At 37.6% G+C, this 23632-nt stretch overlaps 1 protein-coding gene across 2 annotated transcripts in view; it reads right to left on the bottom strand.

Moving 5' to 3' along the window:
* Positions 1 to 23632, bottom strand: part of BRMS1L (BRMS1 like transcriptional repressor) — a 42898-nt gene that overhangs the window by 4386 nt on the left and 14880 nt on the right. Inside the window, exons 5-9 of one of the 2 annotated variants that reach the window (XM_070775462.1) lie at positions 6391 to 6487; positions 3705 to 3788; positions 2948 to 3012; positions 2205 to 2244; positions 157 to 304 (exon numbers count right to left, since the gene is read on the bottom strand). In XM_070775462.1, the coding sequence (XP_070631563.1) occupies positions 157 to 304; positions 2205 to 2244; positions 2948 to 3012; positions 3705 to 3788; positions 6391 to 6487 (434 nt within the window). The remainder of the gene's footprint in view (positions 1 to 156; positions 305 to 2204; positions 2245 to 2947; positions 3013 to 3704; positions 3789 to 6390; positions 6488 to 23632) is intronic. The other variant, XM_019983825.2, reaches the window with a different exon arrangement.

The following is a 23632-nucleotide window of genomic DNA, read 5'->3' as shown; positions in this document are numbered from 1 at the left end:
TCAAACATGCTAATCAAATCATACGTCAAGAAAAGAAAGAAATCCATCGCAATTATTAAGGTATTATGAATGCACCATACAAGCAGCAAAAATTTACTGACAACCACGCAGTACACTCTCATACTGAGCAGCAGTGAAACAATAAAGGCTTTTTACCTTGTAGGACATTCATCTTTTTTGTCAATACATATTGTCTGTCCACGTATATACCATTCACCGTCATAGTATAACCTTCCCTCTTCGGATCTAGCACTGTGCAGGTGTTTTTCCAGTTTCACAGGTGCTAAAGGGATCAGTTCAAAAACTGTTATATTAAGATATTGTCAGAAGAACAAAAGTGCAGAACACTTAAGCATTAATACCAATCCACCCATATATGTGAAAATACACTAAAAATATTTTTTTAGATAAGAAACCTATATCTAATAAAAACAAAGAGAATTTCATTTCCTACATTTTTTACATAATTCACTGTTTTTAATAGAGCTAAAAAATATATAATAAATTAATTAACTAGACAAGTGCAAGAGAGCAGATACATTATCCACTATTAATGCCAATTTTAAGTAAGATTGAAAATCTGAGTTGTCATATTTCCACTGAAAATTCCCTGATGGCTCAGACGGTAAAGAATCCGTCTGCAAAGCGGGAGACTCAGGTTCAGTCCCTGGGTGGGGAAGATTCCCTGGAGAAGGGAATAGCAACCCAGTATTCTTGCCTGGAGAAATTCCATGGAAAGAGGAGCCTGGAGGGCTACAGTCCATGGGGTGCAAAGAGTCAGACACAATTGAATGACTAACACACACACTAACAATATATAATAAATCAATAACTAGACAAGTGTTAGGAGAAAAGATGCATTTTGCTTTACTAGTGCCAATTTTAAATAAGATTTAAAATCTGAGTTATCATATTTCCACTGAAAATTATATTTTTTCATATTGTCTCGCCTGACACTTTTTATTGTCTCAACTGACATTTCAAAAAAGCAAAGTTTAACATGTATTCCAAGAATTTTCCAGGCCTTTGATTCTAAAAAGCAAATGTACTCAGTAGAATTTTCATTTTGAAATTCTAGAAATGGTTTGAGATTTCATCAGATAAACTCATGCAGGAAAAAAAAAAAAAAACCATTCTTTATGGAAGCACACTGTCAAAAGCACACCATGGAATAGAAATATACTCCTCTGCATCATTCAAATGTCACCACCTCAGAAAGGTCTTCCCCAACTACTCTACCCACTCCTCAGTTAATCTTCACCACAGCTTTATATTTCCTTCATAGCAATTATTACAATTTGTCATTATCTAGTTAGTTATCTATTTACATATACATTATCATTCTGCCTCCCTCAAGGAAGTTCCAGGAGATTCAACTCTTGCACCACTGCATTCACTGACCTCAAAAAGTACCTGGTATGTAAAAGGTTTTCAGTAAGTATTCACTCATTCATTCATTCAACAAATGTTTTCTGAGCACTGTGACTGAAACAGACAGATTTCTGACCTTTGTGGAGCTTACGATTCTCTCAGGAGACAGGTAAACATGTAAACAATCAAAAAATTACAAATTGTGGTAAGTGCCATGAAGAAAACAAAGAATACACATGCTAAAGATAACAGGGGCTGGGGAGGAGACCCACTCAACAGTGTAGCCAGACTCTTAAAGGAATCCATGGCTCAAATCTATACAGTGAAAGAACGTAGAAACAGAGAAATTATTCTAGACAGTAATGTCCATCACTACTTCAGCAGTGATTTCAGGATTTTTGATGAACCCTACTGCCAGCATTCTAATCTCTCTCATAGAAAATATAGGTACAGAAGTAATTTTGTGCACAATTCTAGAGGCTTGTGGAATTGAAATTCCACAATTCCTATTCACAGGCTCTCTGAAGGCCATCCACGGACTCCAGACACCTCCCCTATAGAATTATTGAGCCCATTAAAAAACACTAAATAAATACTTTTAAGATGACTGATCCATAATTAGCAATTGTAATGCAGTTGAAGCACTAAAGAAATACATTCCATTCATAAATCTTCAAACTTTTACATGAGGCAAAGACTCCAGAAGAATTTTTCACAGTTCTGCATATAGTGTTCACTGATGAAATGAAACCAGTGAGGGGGGAGTGGTTTAGTGTGTAGATGACTTAAAAAGTCTCCAAAGAGAAGATGTGAACTCAGACAAAATGACTTACGTTCTGTTTTCACTCTATGTGGACCAAGTGTAGCCATTGCCTTAATTAAAAGAAGAAGAAGAAAGATGTCTGAGTTCAAAATCAAAGTATATTTCAATATCCATTTAATATACAATACTTACAAGCTTAATAACAAACAGTGAAATATGATCTACTTCAATAAGTTGGTAATGTCTAAAACCATGGGAATATAAAAAGAATAAAAATTTCTTCTAGAGGTGTTATCAATACCTACTCTAAATTCTCAACTAAGAAGCTTTTGAGAATGGAAAATTTTAATAGGAAAACAAGTCTCCACTTTCAAACAAGCACAGAAAATCTTCTAACATTTCAATGTTTAATGACAAAATGCAAAAATGTATAATAAAGGTTCAAATATTCACTCACTCTCATTCATTCAACAAATACACCTGAATGCCTTCTGTGAGCCAGTACCAGGCTAAGAACTAGGCACAGAATGGTAATCCATTACTATTTTGGGGCAACCTAAATACTTTTGCATACTTTTGCATAAACTGTTAATTACATTATCACAGGAAAAAATACAATCAAACTGCTAACATGCCTCTCATAAAATACTCTTGCAATCCACAGTTATCTGTATTAGTAATGACTGCCTAGAGAGACTGTTGCAAAGTAAAGCATATTTACAATAATATTTTGATGTATTAGTGAAAAATTATATACTCTTAAAAAGTAGACTACAAAAAATATACTTGAATTCCATTGCTCTTTAAACATACCTTCCTTATTGTTGTCCAGTCTTCAAGAATATCAAGATCTTGTAACATATAAACTATATACGGACGTTGAAAAGTCAAGGTCAGTTTAGCTGTAAGAATTCCAATTTTAAACTATACTTCCAAATTTCTGTTTTTCAGAAACTGGAACAATGACTTCAGACAGAAACCATCAGCATGCTGAATTCTGACTCCAAATTGTTTTTCAAAAAACTTAGTACCAGCATAAGTATGTTCTAGTACTTCAGATGTTATAACCATATTCTCTTAATCCTATGGTGTCTCTGACAGTAAGATACACCAACAACCTAATCACTGTTTTGAGGTGGGCGAGGGGGAAAGCAGGAGCCAAGGGAGGGTACCATCGGGAATGCCAAGATTGAATGTATATATTAATTTAATTTAAAAACATACCAGTTTCAGAGACATTAAAAATGTCAAAAAGTACAATTGAGAATTTAGCAATCATGCTATATAATAAACAGCTGCTTCATTTCAAAGCCCTTGTGATCTACAAACCCATATTAATTTTCAGTGTTGAGATCATGGCTAAATTTCTTATCCACTCTACCTCCCTTAATCTAAACTATACCCTTCTGCTTTCAATCATTTTTAAAAAATCATCTGTTCTTATTACAGGATCATGCAAATAAAGATAAAGCATACTAATAAAAACTACAAAGATATGCACAGTGCAAAAACGTACATTAAAACAACTGAAAAAAAAATTTAAAAACCCAGAAAATTTGAAAAAGGATATCTGACACAACAACTGGCTTCTTTTTGTCAGGACTGAAAGGATCCTTCCTCTTTTTTCTTGACTGAAGCTCATCGTTCCACAGCTCTGGCAGGTAAAAATAAATTAAGTATTATCTGATTTCTTGAGATCAAAGGAAAAAAAAGACTAATTTCATAGTAGCAAAACTGCATTGGTGGCTATGTTTATATGCTATAAATATGGGTATATACTGTAATATATATGACTATATATAATTTAATGAGCAGCTATATATTTATGAATTTTCCTCTTCTTTCATTAGAGCAAAATTCAATTTGGCACTTAATGCCTAGTAACTGATGAACATATATGTCAGGCACTTAAATATTCATCACGTGAATGGTCTCAACTAATCTTTGAAGCTACCTCTCAGGCAGACAGTCTCATGACTTCAATTATACAAAGAGACTGACTTAGAAAAGCTAAAACTGTCACCCATGGTCAGCCGATGAGTCGAACAATGGCAGGAGAGCTCAGCTCGTCTGCTCTGCCTATTCTATACTGGAGAAACAGAATTTATAACAAGTAACACAATACACGTGCAAGAACCATAGGATAACCCAGTAAATCTTGCAAGGTGTAGAAAGACCTTCCCTGAAAAAGCCAATTTCACTTTGGCCTAATCTAATTATTAATAAGTATTTCCTTTTTTTGAGACAAAAACCTGCCTCCTTATAATATCCATCTTTGTGTCCTAGTTTGTGCACAACCAAGAGAAAAGACTTCTACTCCTTCTTCCACATGACAATCTTTCAAGACTTAGAGCAAAGAATATATACTGTAGCTGTCTTCCAATACTACTCTTATGTTGTAATAATATGCTTAACTATTCTTACAGTACATTATTCTTATGCCTGTTGTTCCAGTCACACTTCTATTTTATTCCTTTTCATGTGCTTCATTTTCTATATCTTTCTGAAGTATGAGTCCAAATTAAAGCAACAATCACAGCAAATTCTTTAGCAGTCTTCCTCCTTGCCCTCTCGTTCAGTTCAGTTCCGTTCAGTCGCTCAGTCATGTCCGACTCTTTGCGAGCCCATAAATCGCAGCACGCCAGGCCTCCCTGTCCATCACCAACTCCCGGAGTTCACTCAGACTCATGTCCATCGAGTCAGTGATGCCATCCAGCCATCTCATCCTCTGTCGTCCCCTTCTCCTCCTGCCCCCACTCCCTCCCAGAATCAGAGTCTTTTCCAATGAGTCAGCTCTTCGCATGAGGTGGCCAAAGTACTGGAGTTTCAGCTTTAGCATCATTCCCTCCAAAGAAATCCCAGGGCTGATCTCCTTCAGAATGGACTGGTTGGATCTCCTTGCAGTCCAAGGGACTCTCAAGAGTGTTCTCCACCACCACAGTTCAAAAGCATCAATTCTTCGGCATTCAGCCTTCTTCACAGTCCAAATCTCACATCTATACGTGACCACAGGAAAAATCATAGCCTTGACTAGATGGACCTTTGTTGACAAAGTAATGTCTCTGCTTTTGAATATGCTATCTAGGTTGGTCGTAACTTTCCTTCCAAGGAGTAAGCGTCTTTTAATTTCATGGCTGCAGTCACCATCTGCAGTGATTTTGGAGCCCAGAAAAATAGTCTGACACTGTTTCCACTGTTTCCCCATCTATTTCCCATGAAGTGATGGGACCAGATGCCATGATCTTCGTTTTCTGAATGTTGAGCTTTAAGCCAGCTTTTTCACTCTCCACTTTCACTTTCATCAAGAGGCTTTTGAGTTCCTCTTCACTTTCTGCCATAAGGGTGGTGTCATCTGCATATCTGAGGTTATTGATATTTCTCCTGGCAATCTTGATTCCAGCTTGTGCTTCTTCCAGTCCAGCGTTTCTCATGATGTACTCTGCATATAAGTTAAATAAGCAGGGTGACAATATACAGCCTTGACGTACTCCTTTTCCTATTTGGAATCAGTCTGTTGTTCCATGTCCAGTTCTAAGTGTTGCTTCCTGACCTGCATACAGATTTCTCAAGAGGCAGGTCAGGTGGTCTGGTATTCCCATCTCTTTCAGAATTTTCCACAGTTTATTGTGATCCACACAGTCAAAGGCTTTGTCATAGTCAATAAAGCAGAAATAGATGTTTTTCTGGAACTCTCTTGCTTTTTCCATGATCCAGCAGATGTTGGCAATTTGATCTCTGGTTCCTCTGCCTTTTCTAAAACCAGCTTGAACATCAGGAAGTTCACGGTTCACGTATTGCTGAAGCCTGGCTTGGAGAATTTTGAGCATTACTTTACTAGCATGTGAGATGAGTGCAATTGTGCTGTAGTTTGAGCATTCTTTGGCATTTCCTTTCTTTGGGATTGGAATGAAAACTGACCTTTTCCAGTCCTGTGGCCACTGCTGAGTTTTCCAAACTTGCTGGCATATTGAGTGCAGCACTTTCACAGCATCATCTTTCAGGATTTGAAAGAGCTCAACTGGAATTCCATCACCTCCTCTAGCTTTGTTTGTAGTGATGCTTTCTAAGACCCACTTGACTTCACATTCCAGGATATCTGGCTCTAGATGAGTAATCACATCATCGTGATTACCTGGGTCGTGAAGATCTACGCTTCATTTATGTACCATCTGTATAGGAGACTAGATGTGAGGAGACACCTCAGTAAACCAAAGGCTTAGTGTCACTTAAACATGACATCACAGCATTCCCCTCACCTGAGGTAATATCAATGCTGTGCCGGTCCTCTTCAAGCCTTCGTATCTTCTCCTCTAACTCACTCTGTACTGTATCATATAACAAAAGCTTTTCACTCTGAAAAAAAAAATAGATCACACATAAGTAGGAAGGAAAAAACTGTTCCATATTTAACTAACAGTACCAAATAACTCACTGTTAGAAGTATTTTAACATATGGTGCTTTTGTTTAAATTCAACTTAAAAGTTTTAATGATGAAATGTCAAATATATGAATGAACTAAAACTAGAAACTACGGAATCTAAGTATACAGAGAACTACATACAATTAAATTGTTTAAGAATATCTAAATCTGTATGTGATAAAGAGGCAAATATTTACTTCATAAAAAACTCATAGTGAGCTCCAGCCCCTTTTAAATACAGGCAGGTCCCCTGTCAGCACAATGGAGAGCCTGTCCTGTAAAATGTATCATTGTAAAACAAACTGTTTTTTCTCATATCAGAACAATTCCTCACTAATACGTCAATCATATTAAAAGAGACTAATATATCATCAAGAGAAAAATTCAAGTATAAATTTTATAATTATTTCAAACAATTCAATTAAAGATAAAATCATAATATTACAGACTAATTATATCCCAATTATATAGAAAGACTGAGCCACTGGCTAAGAGACAAGACAATTTACTAGTAAATCAGACTAGAATCCGGGTCCATTTGTTCTATCCCATAGTTTTTATTATAAAATACTGTATCCTTTATTTTAAAAGCCAGAGGATGAGCATCAGTGTGAGAATGAGCAATGTGTGTGTGTGCATGCGTGTGTGTGTGTGTGTATGTGTGCGTGCGTGTGTGCACATGTGCACATGTGCACTCAGTAGTGTCCAACTCTTTGCGACCCCATGGACTGTAGTCCATCAGGCTCCTCTGTTCATGGAATATTCTAGGCAAGAATACTGCAGTGGGTTGCCATTTCCCACTATAATTTTATATGACAAATAAAATCACATAGACTTATCATATAAAAGGCTGTGACAGATTGCCACCCACCTACCACATGTGTATCTCTAGTAAAGACAATAGCCTATTGGGATATAGCTAGATATAACTGTCTCATAGTAGCTACTGCTGCTGCTGCTGCTAAGTCGCTTCAGTCGTGTCCGACTCTGTGCGACCCCATAGACAGCAGCCCATCAGGTTCCACCGTCCCTGGGATTCTCCAGGGAAGAACACTGCGGCGGGTTGCCATTTCCTTCTCCAAAGCATGAAAGTGAAAAGTGAAAGTGAAGTTGCTCAGTCGTGTCCGACTCTTAGCGACCCCATGGACTGCAGCCTACCAGGCTCCTCCAGCCATGAGATTTTCCAGGCAAGAGTAGTGGAGTGGGATAGTAGCTACTAGAATACAGTTAGTTATGATTTCTTGTGGAAGGCATAAGCCATGCCCATTTTCAGCATTCCCAGTGTCAATCATGAAGTCTTCTCTTTTGGGTTTGAAATTTAGAGTCTACATATGCTTGAAGGTTCTCCCAAGTGGTAGAGAAAAGATGGTTTTTGTAAATTTGAAGCAATCCTGGAGGTAGAGAGAAAGCAGAGCTGAAGAAAGCTAAAACTAGATCCCCTTTGAAAAATTATCTCATTACATATTACTCTATGCTTACTTCCTTTTACTTTCTCCTCCGCTTTTGGTAAAATTTTATGGAATAGTCTAGCATTATCTACATTGTACTACAAGAACTGGGAACTGTTACATAGCAGATAAGAAGGGAGAACAGGCTACAGCTACAGTCAAGATCGTGTGATGGCTAAGAATAGAGCCAGATTCTCCAACCAAAGAGGACTCTGAAAGCTAAGCAGGAGTAATAAAGCCTTTGCTTTTAAAAATATTTCAATGAAAAAATGTTTTGTAAAAATTACCATTAAAAAAAGAATATGGACTTTTAACTGGTGAATTCTCTTTGTATTCCATTGATATATTTGCCCTAGGCCAAGCAGAAATTCTGAAATAAACCTACCAGTCATTGTTTACAATTGAAAAAAAAAGGTACAATGGGACTGAAATGTTTGAAGTTTTGAAGGCATCTCTAAAAAATATTACAGGTATACTTTAAATTACACAAATAGAATTGCCTTGACTCTATCCTCATTATTCCTTGTTCTTCTCTCCCTTATCCCCAGCCCCTCAACAGCCTTCCATAAGGAAACAAAGTCATAAATGAAGCAGGTAAAAAGACATTGGAAAAGAAAGAGACATTCAAACTCCCTTGCTTTGGTGCCTGTAGAGGCTTCTATACTCAATAGGTAATTTAGCTTTTTTAAAGTATTATTAATTATAACTACATATTTGACTTCAAAATCCCACACCCCTCCAATCTTCACACGTATACTTAGCGAACCTGCTCACTGACCCCTTTCACCAACTGAGACCATATTCCTTCTCATCAGGGACGTGTTAGGGAATGCCAGCAAAGTGGCTCCAAGGTTCCACGTTTGCACTGGTCTCCCTCTGGCCTGGGTTCAGAATCAACTGACTGTTGGCAGTTCCCTGATTAAGGCATCTCACAGTTTTGGACCTGGATAGCGTCTTGGGAGATTTTCAAGGACTAGCATTACCAGAGAAAGAACAAAACATATTAAAAGGCTACAGTCTTTTTTTTTTTTTTTTTTTAAGTATGCTGCATTGGAATAAAAAGATAAGCAGAATAGGATTTAAAAGCCAAGAAACAGACTCCGGTTGTGGGAAATGTTACAAAAAAGGTGACTTCAAATTATTTGAAAACCAGATGACAATAAATGACAAGAGAAAAATGAGTTTAACTGTACAGAGAAAAAAAGTTGGCTTAAAACTCAACATTCAGAAAACTAAGATCATGGCATCCAGCCCCATCACTTCATGGCAAATAGATGGTAAAACAACGAAACAGTGAGAGACTTTACTTTTCAGGGCTCAAAAATCACTGCTGGTGACTGCAGCCATAAAATTAAAGGACGCTTGCTCCTTGGAAGAGAAGTTATGACCAACCTAGACAGCTTATTAAAAAGCAGAGACATTACTTTGCCAACAAAGGTCCATATAGTCAAAGCTATAGTTTTTCCAGTAGTCATGTATAGATGTGAGAGCTGGACCATAAGAAAAGTGAGCACCGAAGAATTGATGCTTTTGAACTGTGGTGTTGGAGAAGACTCTTGAGAGTCCCTTGGAGATCCAACCAGTCCATCCTAAAGGAAATCAGTCCTGAATATTTTCAGGATTTTCAGGAAGGACTGATGTTGAAGCTGAAACTCCAATATTTTGGCCACCTGATGCAAAGAGCTGACTCACTGGAAAAGACCCTGATGCTGGGCAAGATTGAAGGCAGGAGAAGGGGACAATAGAGGATGAGATGGTTGGATGGCATCACCAACTCGATGGACATGAGTTTGAGCAAGCACTGGGAGTTGGTGATGGACAGGGAAGCCTGGCACGCTGCAGTCCATGGAGTCACAAAGAGTCGGACACAACTGAGTGACTGAACTGAACTGATACAGAGAAAAAATTCTATAACATGAGGTTCTTTGCCTTACGTTATACAAAACAATTAATGGACTAAACAGTTAAATTTACAAAATGAAACTTAAAGAAAGTAAGGAAAGATAGTGAATGATATTGGGATGAAGAAAGCTTTTCAAAGCATAAAAATCCAAAGGACAAGTTATGTTTTAAAAAACTATTTGTGAACACAGAAATTAAAGATACATTAAAAAGCAAACAAAGGTAAGAAGAAAGCAATAAAAAATATCTGCAACATGACAAAGCCTTAAAACCATCAGATGAAATTAAACAAGCATGGATAAATCAGTAAGAAAAATCTAAATACTGTCCATGCTGCTGCTACTGCTAAGTCCCTTCAGTCATGTCTGACTCTGCGACCCCATAGACGGCAGCCCACCAGGCTCCCCCATCCCTGGGATTCTCCAGGCAAGAACACTGGAGTGGGTTGCCATTTCCTTCTCCAGTGCATGAAAGTGAAAAGTGAAAGGGAAGTCGCTCAGTCGTGTCTGACTCTTAGCAACCCCATGGACCACAGCCTACCAGGCTCCTCCATCCATGGGATTTTCCAGGCAAGAGTACTGGAGTGGGGTGCCATCGCCTTCTCTGAAATACTGTCTATACTCACTACCAAAAACAGCCAAAAGAAGAGACAGAGAGACAAATACAAGTACAAATTAAAATGTACAGTATGTAATACTATTCTTCACTTGGCAAAGTTGTTTTATTCTTTTCAATTATAATAAACAATGCCTACCAGAAAAATAAATGACCCAATCAAAAAATGGGCCAAAGAACTAAACAGACATTTCTCTAAAGAAGACATACAGATAGCTAACAAACACATGAAAAGATGCTCAACATCACTCGTTATCAGAGAAATGCAAATCAAAACCACAATGAGGTAACATCTCACGTCGGTCAGAATGGCTGCTATCAAAATGTCTACAAACAATAAATGCTGGAGAGGGTGTATGGAAAAGGGAACCCTCTTACACTGTTGGTGGGAATGCAAACTAATACAGCCACTATGGAGAACAGTGTGGAGATTCCTTAAAAAACTGAAAATAGAACTGCCATATGACTCAGCAATCCCACTGCTGGGCATACACACTGAGGACACAAGAACTGAAAGAGACACGTGTACCCCAATGTTCATCGCAGCACTGGTTATAATAGCCAGGACATGGAAGCAACCTAGATGTCCATCAGCACATGAATGGATAAGAAAGGTGTGGTACATACACACAATGGAATATTACTCAGCTATTAAAATCAACGCATTTGAATCAGTTCTAATGAGGTGGATGAAACTGGAGCCAATTATACAGAGTGAAGTAAGTCAGAAAGAAAAACACCAATACAGTATATTAACACATATATATGGAATTTAGAAAGATGGTAACAATAACCCTATATGTGAGACAGAAAAAGAGACACAGATACACAGAACAGACTTTTGGACTCTGTGGGAGAAGATGAGGGTGGGATGATTTGAGAGAATAGCACTGAAACATGTATATTACCATATGTGAAACAGATCACAAGTCCAAGTTCAATGCATGAAACAGGGCACTCAAAGCCGGTGCACTGGGACAACCCAGAGGGATGGGATGGGGAGGGAGGTGGGTGGGGGATTCAGGATGGGGGACACAGGTATACCCATAGCTGATTCATGTCAATGTATGGCAAAACCACCACAATACTGTAAAGTAATTAGCCTCCAATTAAAATTAATAAATTAATTTAAAATAAATATACAATGCCAACTGATACAGAGAATATAAACCAACTCAACAATTTAGAAAGTAACTTACAAATAAGTTTTAAGGACTTCACTGACTACATCCTTTGATCTAGTAATTACGCTGAGGATTCCATTCTAAAGAAATAACAACCTTGGCCAATGTTCCATGGAAAAGGATGTCCACAACAGCAATACTTGTAATGCATAAAACCAGGAACAAAGTAAAATCCAATAACAGAGTATTGGCTACAGAAATTATTGTACATCCATACTACTACTCTGCAGATAACAAACATTCAGAATTCAAAAAGTAGGGGAAAATTCAAAAAGCTATGGGAAAATTCAAAAAGCTACAGTAAAATTACAAATGAATCCAGATCATAAACTCTCTCTTCCCAAAGACATAATAAAGTAAACAGAAAACAAGTACAAAATAAATCAACAAACACTTACAGTTATCAAACAAAGGAAGGAGCACAATGCCATGCCATAACCTCCGAACATAACTAAACTGAGACAGAACCCTAAGATCTGCATTATGTACACTATACACACACAGGCACTCTGTAAAGAAAGAAGTTGAGAGGGGCGAATATTCGAAAAGTCTGAGTCATACTTCCAAATCTACAAAGAAATGAAGAAGGGTCTGGATAGGGGAAAATACATGGGAAGCCCTAAAGAGAGAAAGGCTCACCAGTGAGAAGAAAACTTCTAGAGCTCAGCAGCTGACAAGCTCTGCACACAGGCAGATTATATTGACTCACTCCTAGATATGAATGATGGCCAAAGGTGGCTAGTTATTTGTGAAAAGCATCAAAATGAAACACAGAGAGACAAATGAACAAAAAAGAAGTATAAAGAAACAGGAACAAGTCAAGATACAGAAAAAAAAAGTTTAAAACAACTGCATTTAATACCCATAAAGGGATGAGATTACATCCATGAGAAAAGAATAGGAGTTGGAAAAAGTATAAAAAACGGGTAATCAGAGGACATAAGGGCTTTTGGAAATTAAATACAGAATGGAAATAAAATATTTAGTAAAAGGATTGGAAAAGAAAGTTGAATACACTCTTAAAAAGAATAAAATAAGAATGAAGGGAAAAGGTGGAGGGAAGTGCAATAAAAATATAATATATAAGATCTAAATACTATGTAATAATATAATATATATATGAAATATAAGAAAATTCAAAGATCAATCTTGGGGGTTCAGCAGCTAACCAAGAGGAGTTCCAAAATGAGAAAACAGAAAATAATGGAGAAGAAACAATATAAGAAATTCTCAGAGCAAAAGATATGTTTCCTGATATAAATGTTCCTCTGAGTATTCACATGAATGAAAAGAGAAGCACATATCACCTTGCTGTTCCATAGCATCAAGGATAAAGAAAACATCTTACAGCTATTCAGGAAGAAAACAGGTCATGTACAGAGGATCAAGATTCACAATGGTAACAGGCTTCTCAAAGCAATACTAGAGGCTAGAAGACAATGGAAAAATGCCTTCAAAATTCTGAGGAAACATCATTACTTACATCTAGAATTCCATACTCTGAAGGGTGAGTTAAAAGATGGTTCTGGACATGAAAGATGTAAGGGTTTTAAAACATGTCCAATAAATCTTTGACATGCCTCCCTTCAAAAGCAGGACCCTAATTCCTGTCTCCCTGAAAGTGGGCAGGACTTAATGACTCATCTGTAAGGAACAGAATGTGGCAGAAATCTAGGTTATTAAAAACACTGTCACTTCTATCTTGCTCTTGTAAACCATTCACTCCCAGAGAAGCTAGTCACAAGGTCATGGGGGCCCTCAGTAAGCCTGTGGAGAGGCCTATGGGAATAAGGCTTCCAACTAACAACCAGCAACAACCTGCCAGTCTTTAAGTCAGTCACCGTAGAAGCAGTTCCTGCAGTCCCAGTCAAGCCTTCAAATAGCTGCTTCCCTGGCTGACCTCTTCACTGCAATTTCATGTGATTCCCTGAGCCAGAACCACCCAGCTAATTTGCTCCCAAGTTCCTGACCATAAAGACTGAAAAATAAAATGCTTATTACTGTTTCAAGTGACTAAATTTTGGAGTAATTTATTATAAAGCAATAGATAACCAATACAAGAAGTCTCAAACAACTAACTTCTATACACTTTTTCCCAAGAAGCTACTCAACAAAACTGAAAAAAGAAAGCAAGACTAGCAGGGAAAGAAGTAAAGGGAATTACTTTACTTGTGAAGAGATACCCATGAAGACAGAGATGCAGCTGGCATAGAAAGTATCTGAAAGATGGAGCAGAAAGGAACGGGGTCCAGGGATGGAAGACCTGCTCCCAGGATGAAGAACTCCAGAAGGAAATGGGTCTCATGGATTACCTGATGCATCTGACCATGTGGAAAATGGCACTGGGGGTTTTCATAAATCTGCTCGAGTCTCTGGGGAGAACTGATAAACAAGAGAAAACTAACAAACAATAAATGAAGCAATTAATTCCAAGGTTAAAAAAACACCGTTGTACAAGAAGGGACGTTTAAGCAAAGCATAACTCTGGGATCAGTAAAAAATAATTATTGTTACAACAAAAACAAAAATTATGACATAACAATATCAGAAGAATGAGATAAGGGGAACTATTATGGAATCCTCAGCTTTCAAAAGGTACTATCCAAAACTGGTATTATTTAGAAATGAGGCTAACCTCCAGAAGCAGTAGATAAAAGATTTACATAGACAATTGCTGCTTGCATGTAGAACACAGAGATGGGAGTGAGACTGCTGTTTTGCATTACAAGCCTGTGCTTTCAGAAATATGTACACACATTACCCAGTAAAAGCAGATTTTTAAGAGTATTTAGGGAGGGGGAATCTGGTTGAAGGCCATCCAAAGATACAAACTTCCAGTTATAAAATAAACAAGTACAACATGATTAATTAACACCACTGTGTGTTATATACAAAAGTTGTTAAGAGTAAATCCTAAAAGTTTTCATCACAAGGAAAAATTTATTTTTCTATTTTTTAATTTTGTATCTATATGAGATGATGGCTGCCCATTAAACTTATGATATCATGATGCTTATAAATTAAATCACTATGATGCACACTTTAAACTTACACAGTGCTATATGTCAATTACATCTTCATAAAACTAGAAGAAAAAATTTTTTTTTATTTTTTTATTGATGGATAATTGCTTTACAGAATTTTACTATTTTCTGTCAAACCTCAACATGAGTCAGCCACAGGTATACATATATCCCCTCCCTTTTGAACCTCCCTCCCATCTCCCTCCCCACCCCATCCCTCTAGGTTAATACAGAGCCACTGTTTGAGTTTCCTGAGCCATACAGCAAAATCCTGTTGGCTAACTATTTTACATATAGTAATGTAAGTTTCCATGTTACTCTCTTCATACATCTCACCCTCTCCTGCCCTCTCCCAATGTCCATAAGTCCATTCTCTATGTCTGTTTCTCCACTGCTGCTCTGTAAATAAATTCTTCAGTACTATTTTTCTAGATTCCATATGTGCATTAGAATACAATATTTATCTTCCTCTCTCTGACTCACTTCACTCTATATAATAGGTTTTTGGTTCATCCACCTCATCAGAAGTGACTCACATGCATTTCTTTTTACGGCTTAGTAATATTCCATTGTGTGTATGTACCACAACTTCTTTTTCCATTCATCTGTTAATGGACATCTTGGTTGCTTCCATGTTTTAGCTATTACAAATGTACTGCTATAAACAATGGCATACATGTGTCTACTTCAGTTTTGGATATGCCTAGGAGTGGGATTGCTGGGTCATATGTTGGTTTTATTCTGATTTTATTCCTAGTTTTTTAAGGAATGTCCATACCGTCTTCCATAGTGGCTGTATCAATTTACATTCCCACCAACAGTGCAAGAGCATTCCCTTTTCTCCACACCCTCTCCAGCATTTATTGTTTGTAGACTATTTGATAGCAGCCATTCTGACCAGTGTGAGGTGGTACCTCATTGCAGTTTTGATTTGCATTTCTCTAATAATAAGCCTTTGACTGTGTGGATCACAAGAAACTGTGGAAAATTCTGAAAGAGATGGGAATACCAGAACACCTGATCTGCCTCTTGAGAAATTTGTATGCAGGTCAGGAAGCAACAGTTAGAATTGGACATGGAACAACAGACTGGTTCCAAATAGGAAAAGGAGTACATCAAGGCTGTATATTGTCACCCTGCTTATTTAACTTCTATGCAGAGTACATCATGAGAAACGCTGGACTGGAAGAAGCACAAGCTGGTATCAAGATTGCCAGGAGAAATATCAATAGCCTCAGATATGCAGATGACACCACCCTTATGGCAGAAAGTGAAGAGGAACTAAAAAGCCTCTTGATGAAGGTGAAAAAGGAGAGTGAAAAAGTTGGCTTAAAGCTCAACATTCAGAAAACTAAGATCATGGCATCTGGTCCCATCACTTCATGGCAAATAGATGGGGAAACAGTGGAAACAGTGTCAGACTTTATTTTGGGGGGCTCCAAAATCACTGCAGATGGTGACTGCAGCCATGAAATTAAAAGATGCTTACTCATTGGAAGAAAAGTTATGACCAACCTACATAGCATATTCAAAAGAAGAGACATTACTTTGCCAACAAAGGTCCGTCTAGTCAAGGCTATAGCTTTTTCAGTGGTCATGTGTGGATGCGAGAGTTGGACTGTGAAGAAAGCTGAGCACCAGAGAATTGATGCTTTTGAACTGTGGTGGTGGAGAAGACTCTTGAGAGTCCCTTGGACTGCAAGGAAATCCACCCAGTCCATTCTGAAGGAGATCAGCCCTGGGATTTCTTTGGAAGGAATGATGCTAAAGCTGAAACTCCAGTACTTTGGCCACCTCATGCGAAGAGCTGACTCATTGGAAAAGACTCTGATGCTGGGAGGGACTGGGGGCAGGAGGAGAAGAGGATGACAGAAGATGAGATGGCTGAATGGTATCACTGACTCGATGGACGTGAGTCTGAGTGAACTCCGGGAGTTGGTGATGGACAGGGAGGCCTGGCGTGCTGCGATTCATGGGGTTGCAAAGAGTCGGACACGACTGAGCAACTGAACTGAACTGAACTGAATAATGAGCGATGTTGAGCATCTTTTCATGTGTCTGTATGTCTTCTTTGGAGAAATGACTGTTTAGGCCTTTTTCCCACTTCATGATTGGGTTGTTTGTTTTTCTGGCATTGAGTTGTACAAGCTGCTTGTATATTTTGGAAATTAATCCTTTGTCCGTTGTTTCATTTGCTATTATTTTCTCCCATTCTGAGGGTTGTCTTTTCACCTTGCTTATAATTTCCTTTGCTATGCAAAAGCTTTTAAGTTTAATTAAGTCCCACTTGTTTACTTTTGTTTTATTTCCATTACTCTAGGAGGTGGGTCATAGAGGATCTTGCTTTATGTAGAGTTTTCTGCCTATGTTTTCTTCTAAAAGTTTTATAGTTTCTTGTCTTACATTTAGGTCTTTAATCCATTTTGAGTTTATCTTTGTATATGGTGTTAAGAAGTGTTCTAATTTCACTCTTTTGCATGCGGCTATCCAGTTTTCCCAGCACCATTTATCAAAGAGGCTGTCTTTGCCCCATTGTATATTCTTGCCTCCTTTGTCAAAAATAAGGTACCCATAGGTTCATGGGTTTTTTTCTGGGTTTTCTATCTTGTTCCATTGGTCTATATTTCTGTTTTTGTGCCAGTACCATACTATCTTGATGACTGGAGCTTTGTAGTATAATCTGAAGTCAGAACGGTTGATTCGTCCAGCTCCATTCTTCTTTCTCAAGACTGCTTTGGCTATTCAGGGTCTGTTGTGTTTCCATTTGAATTGTGAAATTTTTTGTTCTAGTTCTGTGAAAAATGCTACTGGTAATTTGATAGGGATCCACACTGAATCTGTAGATTGCATTTGGTAGTATAGTCACTTTGATAATATTGATTCTTCCTATGCAGGAACATGGAATATCTCTCCATCTGTTTATGTCATCTTTGATTTCTTTCATTAGTGTCTTATAATTATCTGTGTACAGTTCTTTTGTCTCCTTAAGTAAGTTTATTCCTAGATATTTAATTCTTTTTGTTGCAATGGTGAATGGGATTGATTCTTTAATTTCTCTGATTTTCATTGCTAGTATACAGAAATGCCAGTGATTTTGGCATATTTATTTTGTATCCTGCAACTCTGAGAAATTCACTGATTAGCTCTAGTAATTTTCTGATACTATCTTTAGGGCTATCTATGTACAGTATCATGTCATCTGCAAACAGTCAGAGGTTTACTTATTTTTTTTTATTTTATTTTTTAACTTTACAATATTGTATTGGTTTTGCCATACATCAAAACGAATCCACCACAGGTATACATGTGTTCCCCATCCTGAACCCTCCTCCCTCCCCATATTTTCTTCTCTGATTTCTGTAGCTAGGACTTCCAGAACTATGTTGAATAATAGTTGAGAAAGTGGACACCCTTATCTTGTTCCTGATCTCAGGGGGAATGCTTTCAGTTTTTCACCATTGAGAATAATGTTTGCCGTAGGCTTATCATATATGGCTTTTACTATGTTGAGGTAGGTTCCTTCTGTGCCCACTCTGAAGAGTTTTAATCATAAATGGGTGCTGAGTTTTGTCAAAGGCTTTTTCTGCATCTATTGAGATGATCATATGGTTTTTATCTTTCAAATTGTTTATATGGTGTATCACATTGATTGATTTTCATATATTGAAGAATTCTTGCATCCCTGGAATAAACCCAACTTGATCATAGTATATAAGCTTTTTGATGTGTTGCTGAATTCTGTTTGCTAAAATTTTGTTGAGGATTTTTGCATCTATGTTCATCAGTGATATTGGCCTGTAGTTTTATTTTTTTGTGTTGTCTTTGTCTGGTTTTGGTATCAGGTGATGGTGGCCTCGTAGAATGAGTTCGGAAGTGTTCTTTCCTCTGCAATTTTTTTAAAGAATTTTAGAAGGATAGGCATTAGTTCTTCTCTAAATGTTTGACAGAATTCTCCCATGAAGCCATCTGGTCCTGGGCTTTTGTTTTTTGGGAGATTTTTGATCACAGCTTCAATTTCAGTGCTTGTAATTGGGTTGTTCATAATTTCTTTCTGGTTCAGTCTTGGAAAATTGAATTTTTTTAAGAATCCATCCATTTCTTCCAGGTTATCCATTTTAGTGCCATATAGTTGCTCATAATACTCTCTTATAATCCTTTGTATTTCTCTACTGTTTGTTGTAATGTTTCCTTTTTCATTTCTAATTTTGTTGATTTGATTCTTCTTTTTTTCTTGATTAGTCTGGCTAAAGGTTTGTCAATTTTGTTTATCTTCTCAAAGAACCAGCTTTTAGTTTTATTAATCTTTACTACTGTTTCTTTCATTTCTTTTTCATTTATTTCTGCTTGGATCTTTATGATTTCTTTGCTTCTACTAATTTGGGGGGGGGAGGTTTGTACTTCTTTTTCCAGTTGTTTTAGGTGTAAAGTTAGATTGTCTATTCAATGTTCTTCTTGTTTATTAAGGTAGGATTGTATTGCTATAAACTTCCCTCTTAGAATGGCTTTTGCTGCATCCCATAGGTTTTGAGTTGTGTTTTGTCATTTGTTTCTAGAAATTTTTTGATTTCCCTTTTGATTTCTTCAGTAATCTGTTGTTTATTTAGAAACAGGTTGTTTAATCTCCATGTGTTTGTGTTTCTTACAGTTTTTTTCTTGTAACTGATATTTAGCGTCATAGCATTGTGGTGCTCCTATGTTGGGTGCACAGATATTTACAATTGTTATATCTTTCTCTTGAATTGATTCTTTGATCATTATGTAGTGTCCTTCCTTAACTCTTGTAGTCTTCTTTATTCTAAGGTCTATTTTGTCTGACATGAGGATTGCTAATCCAGCTTTGCTTTCCATTTGCATTTAATATACTTTTTCATCCTCTCACTTTCAGTCTATATGTGTCTTGAGATCTAAAGTGGGTTTCTTGTAGACAGCATATATACCGGTCTTGTTTTTGTATCCATTCAGCCAGTCTGTGTGTTTTGGTTGGAGCATTTAATTCATTTACATTTAAAGTAATTATTGATATAAATGTTCCTATTGCCATTTTCTTAATTGTTTGGGGTTGATTTTGTAGGTCATTTTTCTTCTCTTGTATTTCTTGACTATGTAAGTCCCTTTAACATTTGTTGTAAAACTGGTTTGGTGGTACTGAATTCCCTTAACTTTTTCTTGTCTGAAAAGCATTTTATTCCTCCATCAATTCTGAATGAGATCCTTGTTGGGTACAGTAATCTTGGTTGTAGATTTTTCCCTTTCAGTACTTTAAATATATCTTGCCATTCCCTTCTGGCCTACAGAGTTTCTGCTGAAAGATCAGCTGTTAAGCATATAGGGTTTCCCTTGTATGTTACTTGTTGCTTCTCCCTTGCTGCTTTCAATATTCTTTCTTTGTGTTTAGTCTTTGTTGGTTTGATCAGTATGTGTCTTAGCGTGTTTCTCCTTGGGTTTATCTTGTATGGGACTCTTTGTGCCTCTTACACTTGATTGACTATTTCCTTTTCCATGTTGGGGAAATTTTCAACTGTAATCTGTTCAAAAATTTTCTCATACCCTTTCTTTTTGTCTTCTTCTTCTGGGACCTCTATAATTCGAATGTTGGTGCATTTGATATGGTCCCAGAGGTCTCTGAGACTATCCTCAGTTCTTTTCATTCTTTTTACTTTATTCTGCTCTTCCGAAGTTATTTCCACCATTTTATCTTCCAGCTCACTGATTCGTTCTTCTGCTTCAGATATTCTGCTACTAATTCTTTGAAGAAAAGTTATGACCAACCTAGATAGCACATTGAAAAGCAGAGACATTACTTTGCCAACAAAGGTCCATCTAGTCAAGGCTATAGCTTTTCCAGTGGTCATGTATGGATGTGAGAGTTGGACTATGAAGAAAGCTGAGTGCCGAAGAATTGATGCTTTTGAACTGTGGTGTTGGAGAAGACTCTCGAGAGTCCCTTGGACTGCAAGGAGATCCACCCAGTCCATTCTGAAGGAGATCAGCCCTGGGACTTCTTTGGAAGGAATGATGTTAAAGCTGAAACTCCAGTACTTTGGCCACCTCATGCGAAGAGTTGACTCATTGGAAAAGACTCTGATGCTGGGAGGGATTGGGGGCAGGAGGAGAAGGGGACGACAGAGGATGAGATGGCTGGATGGCATCACCAACTCGACGGACATTGCATTTGAGTGAATTCCAGGAGATGGTTATGGACAGGGAGGCCTGGCGTGCTGTGATTCATGGGGTCACAAAGAGTCGGACACGACTGAGCGACTGAACTGAACTGAACTGAATTTCTTATAGAGTATTTTTAATTTCAGTAATTTTGTTGTTTGTCTCTGCATGTTTATTCTTTAATTCTTCTAGGTCTTTGTTAATTGATTCTTGCATTTTCTCCATCTTGTTTTCAAGGTTTTTGATCATCTTTACTATCATTATTCTGAATCCTTTTTCATGTAGTTTGCCTATTTCCTCTTCATTTATTTGGACTTCTTTGTTTCTAGTTTGTTCCATCATTTGTGTGGTATTTCTCTGCCTTTTCATTTTTTCTTTTTTAACTTACTGTGCTTGAGGTCTTCTTTTTCCAGGCTTCAAGGTTGAATTCTTCCTTCCTTTTGGTTTCTGCCCACCTAAGGTTGGTCCCAGTGGTTTGTGTAAGCTTCATACAGGGTGAGATTTGTGCTGTGTGTTTATTTGTTTGTTTTTCCTCGGATGGGCAAGGCTAGATGAGGCAGTACTCCTGTCTGCTGATGATTTGGTTTGTATTTTTTGTTTTGTTTGTTGTTTAGATGAGGCGTCCTGCACAGGGTGCTACTGGTGGTTGGGTGATGCAGGGTCTTGTATTCCAGAGGTTTCCTTTGTGTGAGTTCCATTTGATTCCACCTAGGGTTAGGTCTCTAGTAGCCTAGGGTCTTGGAGCCAGTGCTCCCACTCCAAAGGCTCATGGCTTGAACTCTTAAAGTGCTAAGGAGCGTGGCTTGATCTTACACGTACTGTTCTGCATCCTTTTCTGAGCTTTAAGTGCATAACTCTGTATTGTTCTGGGTTCCGGGTTCATCAGAGCAGTGAATGAGCCAGTGGTTTCCTGGATGCTCACTCAATTTTGAACTGAGTTGGAAGATGTCAAGTTTCTGCAGAGATTATAGACCTATCTCACGCAGGGCTGGGTTTGTCGTTAATGAAACCCTACAAACAAAATCCCAGTCTGTCAACTTGTAGAAGTTTGTCTGTTCCTTTTCTCAACTGCCAAGCACTGGGGGCAGCCAGGCCACTGCAGGGAATCTTGAAGGAAAGAACCTCTGGACAAATGGTCCCAGCAGCTGCTAGGGTCTTGCCCCAATATTCCTTGATTAGGATCAGCTAGCCACAAGCAGCAGGATCCTGGCTGGCTAAGCCAAATTGATACTGAGTCCATGCTTGATCTGCTCACTGCACAACAGGCCAATGAATCTGAGAGATAAGGGGCTGAGGCAAGAAAGAGACCTTTTTGGGGGGGCCAGCTGATCAAGAAGATGGCAGGCTAGCGCCTTATAAGAACCATCTTCTAATTTTTAAAAATAAACAAAAAACACAAAATGACCCTTAAAAAAAAAAGTATTTAGAGCAATAAAGATATGCTTATGAAATGCTGCTTATAAAAAAGTTAGAATACAAATAGTATACATAGAGTCACGCCAGCTATGTGAAAAACAATTATACAAACATACGCACAATTAGGGCTTCCCAGGTGGCTCAGTGATAAAGAATCTGCCTGTATGCAGGAGATTCAGGTTTAATCCCTGGGTTGGGAAGATCCCCTGAAGAAGGAAATGACAACCCACTCCAGTATTCTTGCCTGGGAAATCCCATGGACAGAGGAACCTGGTGGGCTACAGTTCATGGGGTCACAAAAAGTTGGATATGACTGAGCAACTGAGAATGCATGCACACTTATTAACAGTAATTACTTCTGCTTAGTAAATTATGGTTGCTTTTATTCTCTTCTTTAGACTTATTTCTCAAGTTTTCTCATCAAACACTTATTAATGTTATAATCAGAAAGAAAATAATCAAATGAATTGAAAACCAAAAAAAATCAGAGCTCTGAAGAGCTCTCACCAATTTTTAAAAATAGGAATGCTAACCCTGAACCCTAAGGGCCTGGCTGAAACCTTGCTACCACCTGCCATCACATCTTAAAACTCATTTCCAGCTCTATGGGGAGGCTTAAATGAGATAACCTAAATAAAGCATCTCTACCCATCTTAGTGTTTCAGGCACATTACAGTATTCTATAAATATGATTTTCTTCCTTAATTTGACACAAACCATCTGCTGCCTTGATTGCCTCTGTGGTTTTTGGAATACTCTCTGTGTGCATACCTGCGTGAACCTGTCTTAGTCTCTGGCCCTGGCCCCTCTTTTCTATCTGCTGCTAATCAATCTTTTATTCTGACAACTAGCAGTGTGTCTTCCTTCTTCCCACTTCCCTCGTCCCAGGGGTTGTTTCCATTATTAATAAATGAGTCAAATGAAGAACTAAGGAATAAGCAGATACAAAGCCTTGTATGAGAAAGTTCAGATTTAACACTAAACCACATAAATAACTAGAAAAACAAGGGTTTCAATCCTTGTTCTGCTGCTTATTAACTGTGTGACTCCCAAGCAAATTATTTAACCTCTCTGAGTCCTTGTTAACCCATTCGTAACAATCAAGACAATTCCTATTCTATAAAATTGTTGTAAGCATTAAAATGAAAGTGAATACAAAACACATAACACTCTAAATATTTAAAGCTCCTATTCACCTTCTATTTCCTATCTAAAAATGTCCTTGAACTACTGACGAGTATTTTCAAATTAGTTATATAATTAAACAGATTAATTATAATAGTAATTATATATTAAACATTTAAAATATCAAACCATAACTAAACCA

Source organism: Bos indicus, chromosome 21 (genome assembly GCF_029378745.1).
Source record: "Bos indicus isolate NIAB-ARS_2022 breed Sahiwal x Tharparkar chromosome 21, NIAB-ARS_B.indTharparkar_mat_pri_1.0, whole genome shotgun sequence".
Lineage (NCBI taxonomy): Eukaryota > Metazoa > Chordata > Mammalia > Artiodactyla > Bovidae > Bos > Bos indicus.
This window is presented reverse-complemented; position numbering and strand designations above follow the sequence as displayed.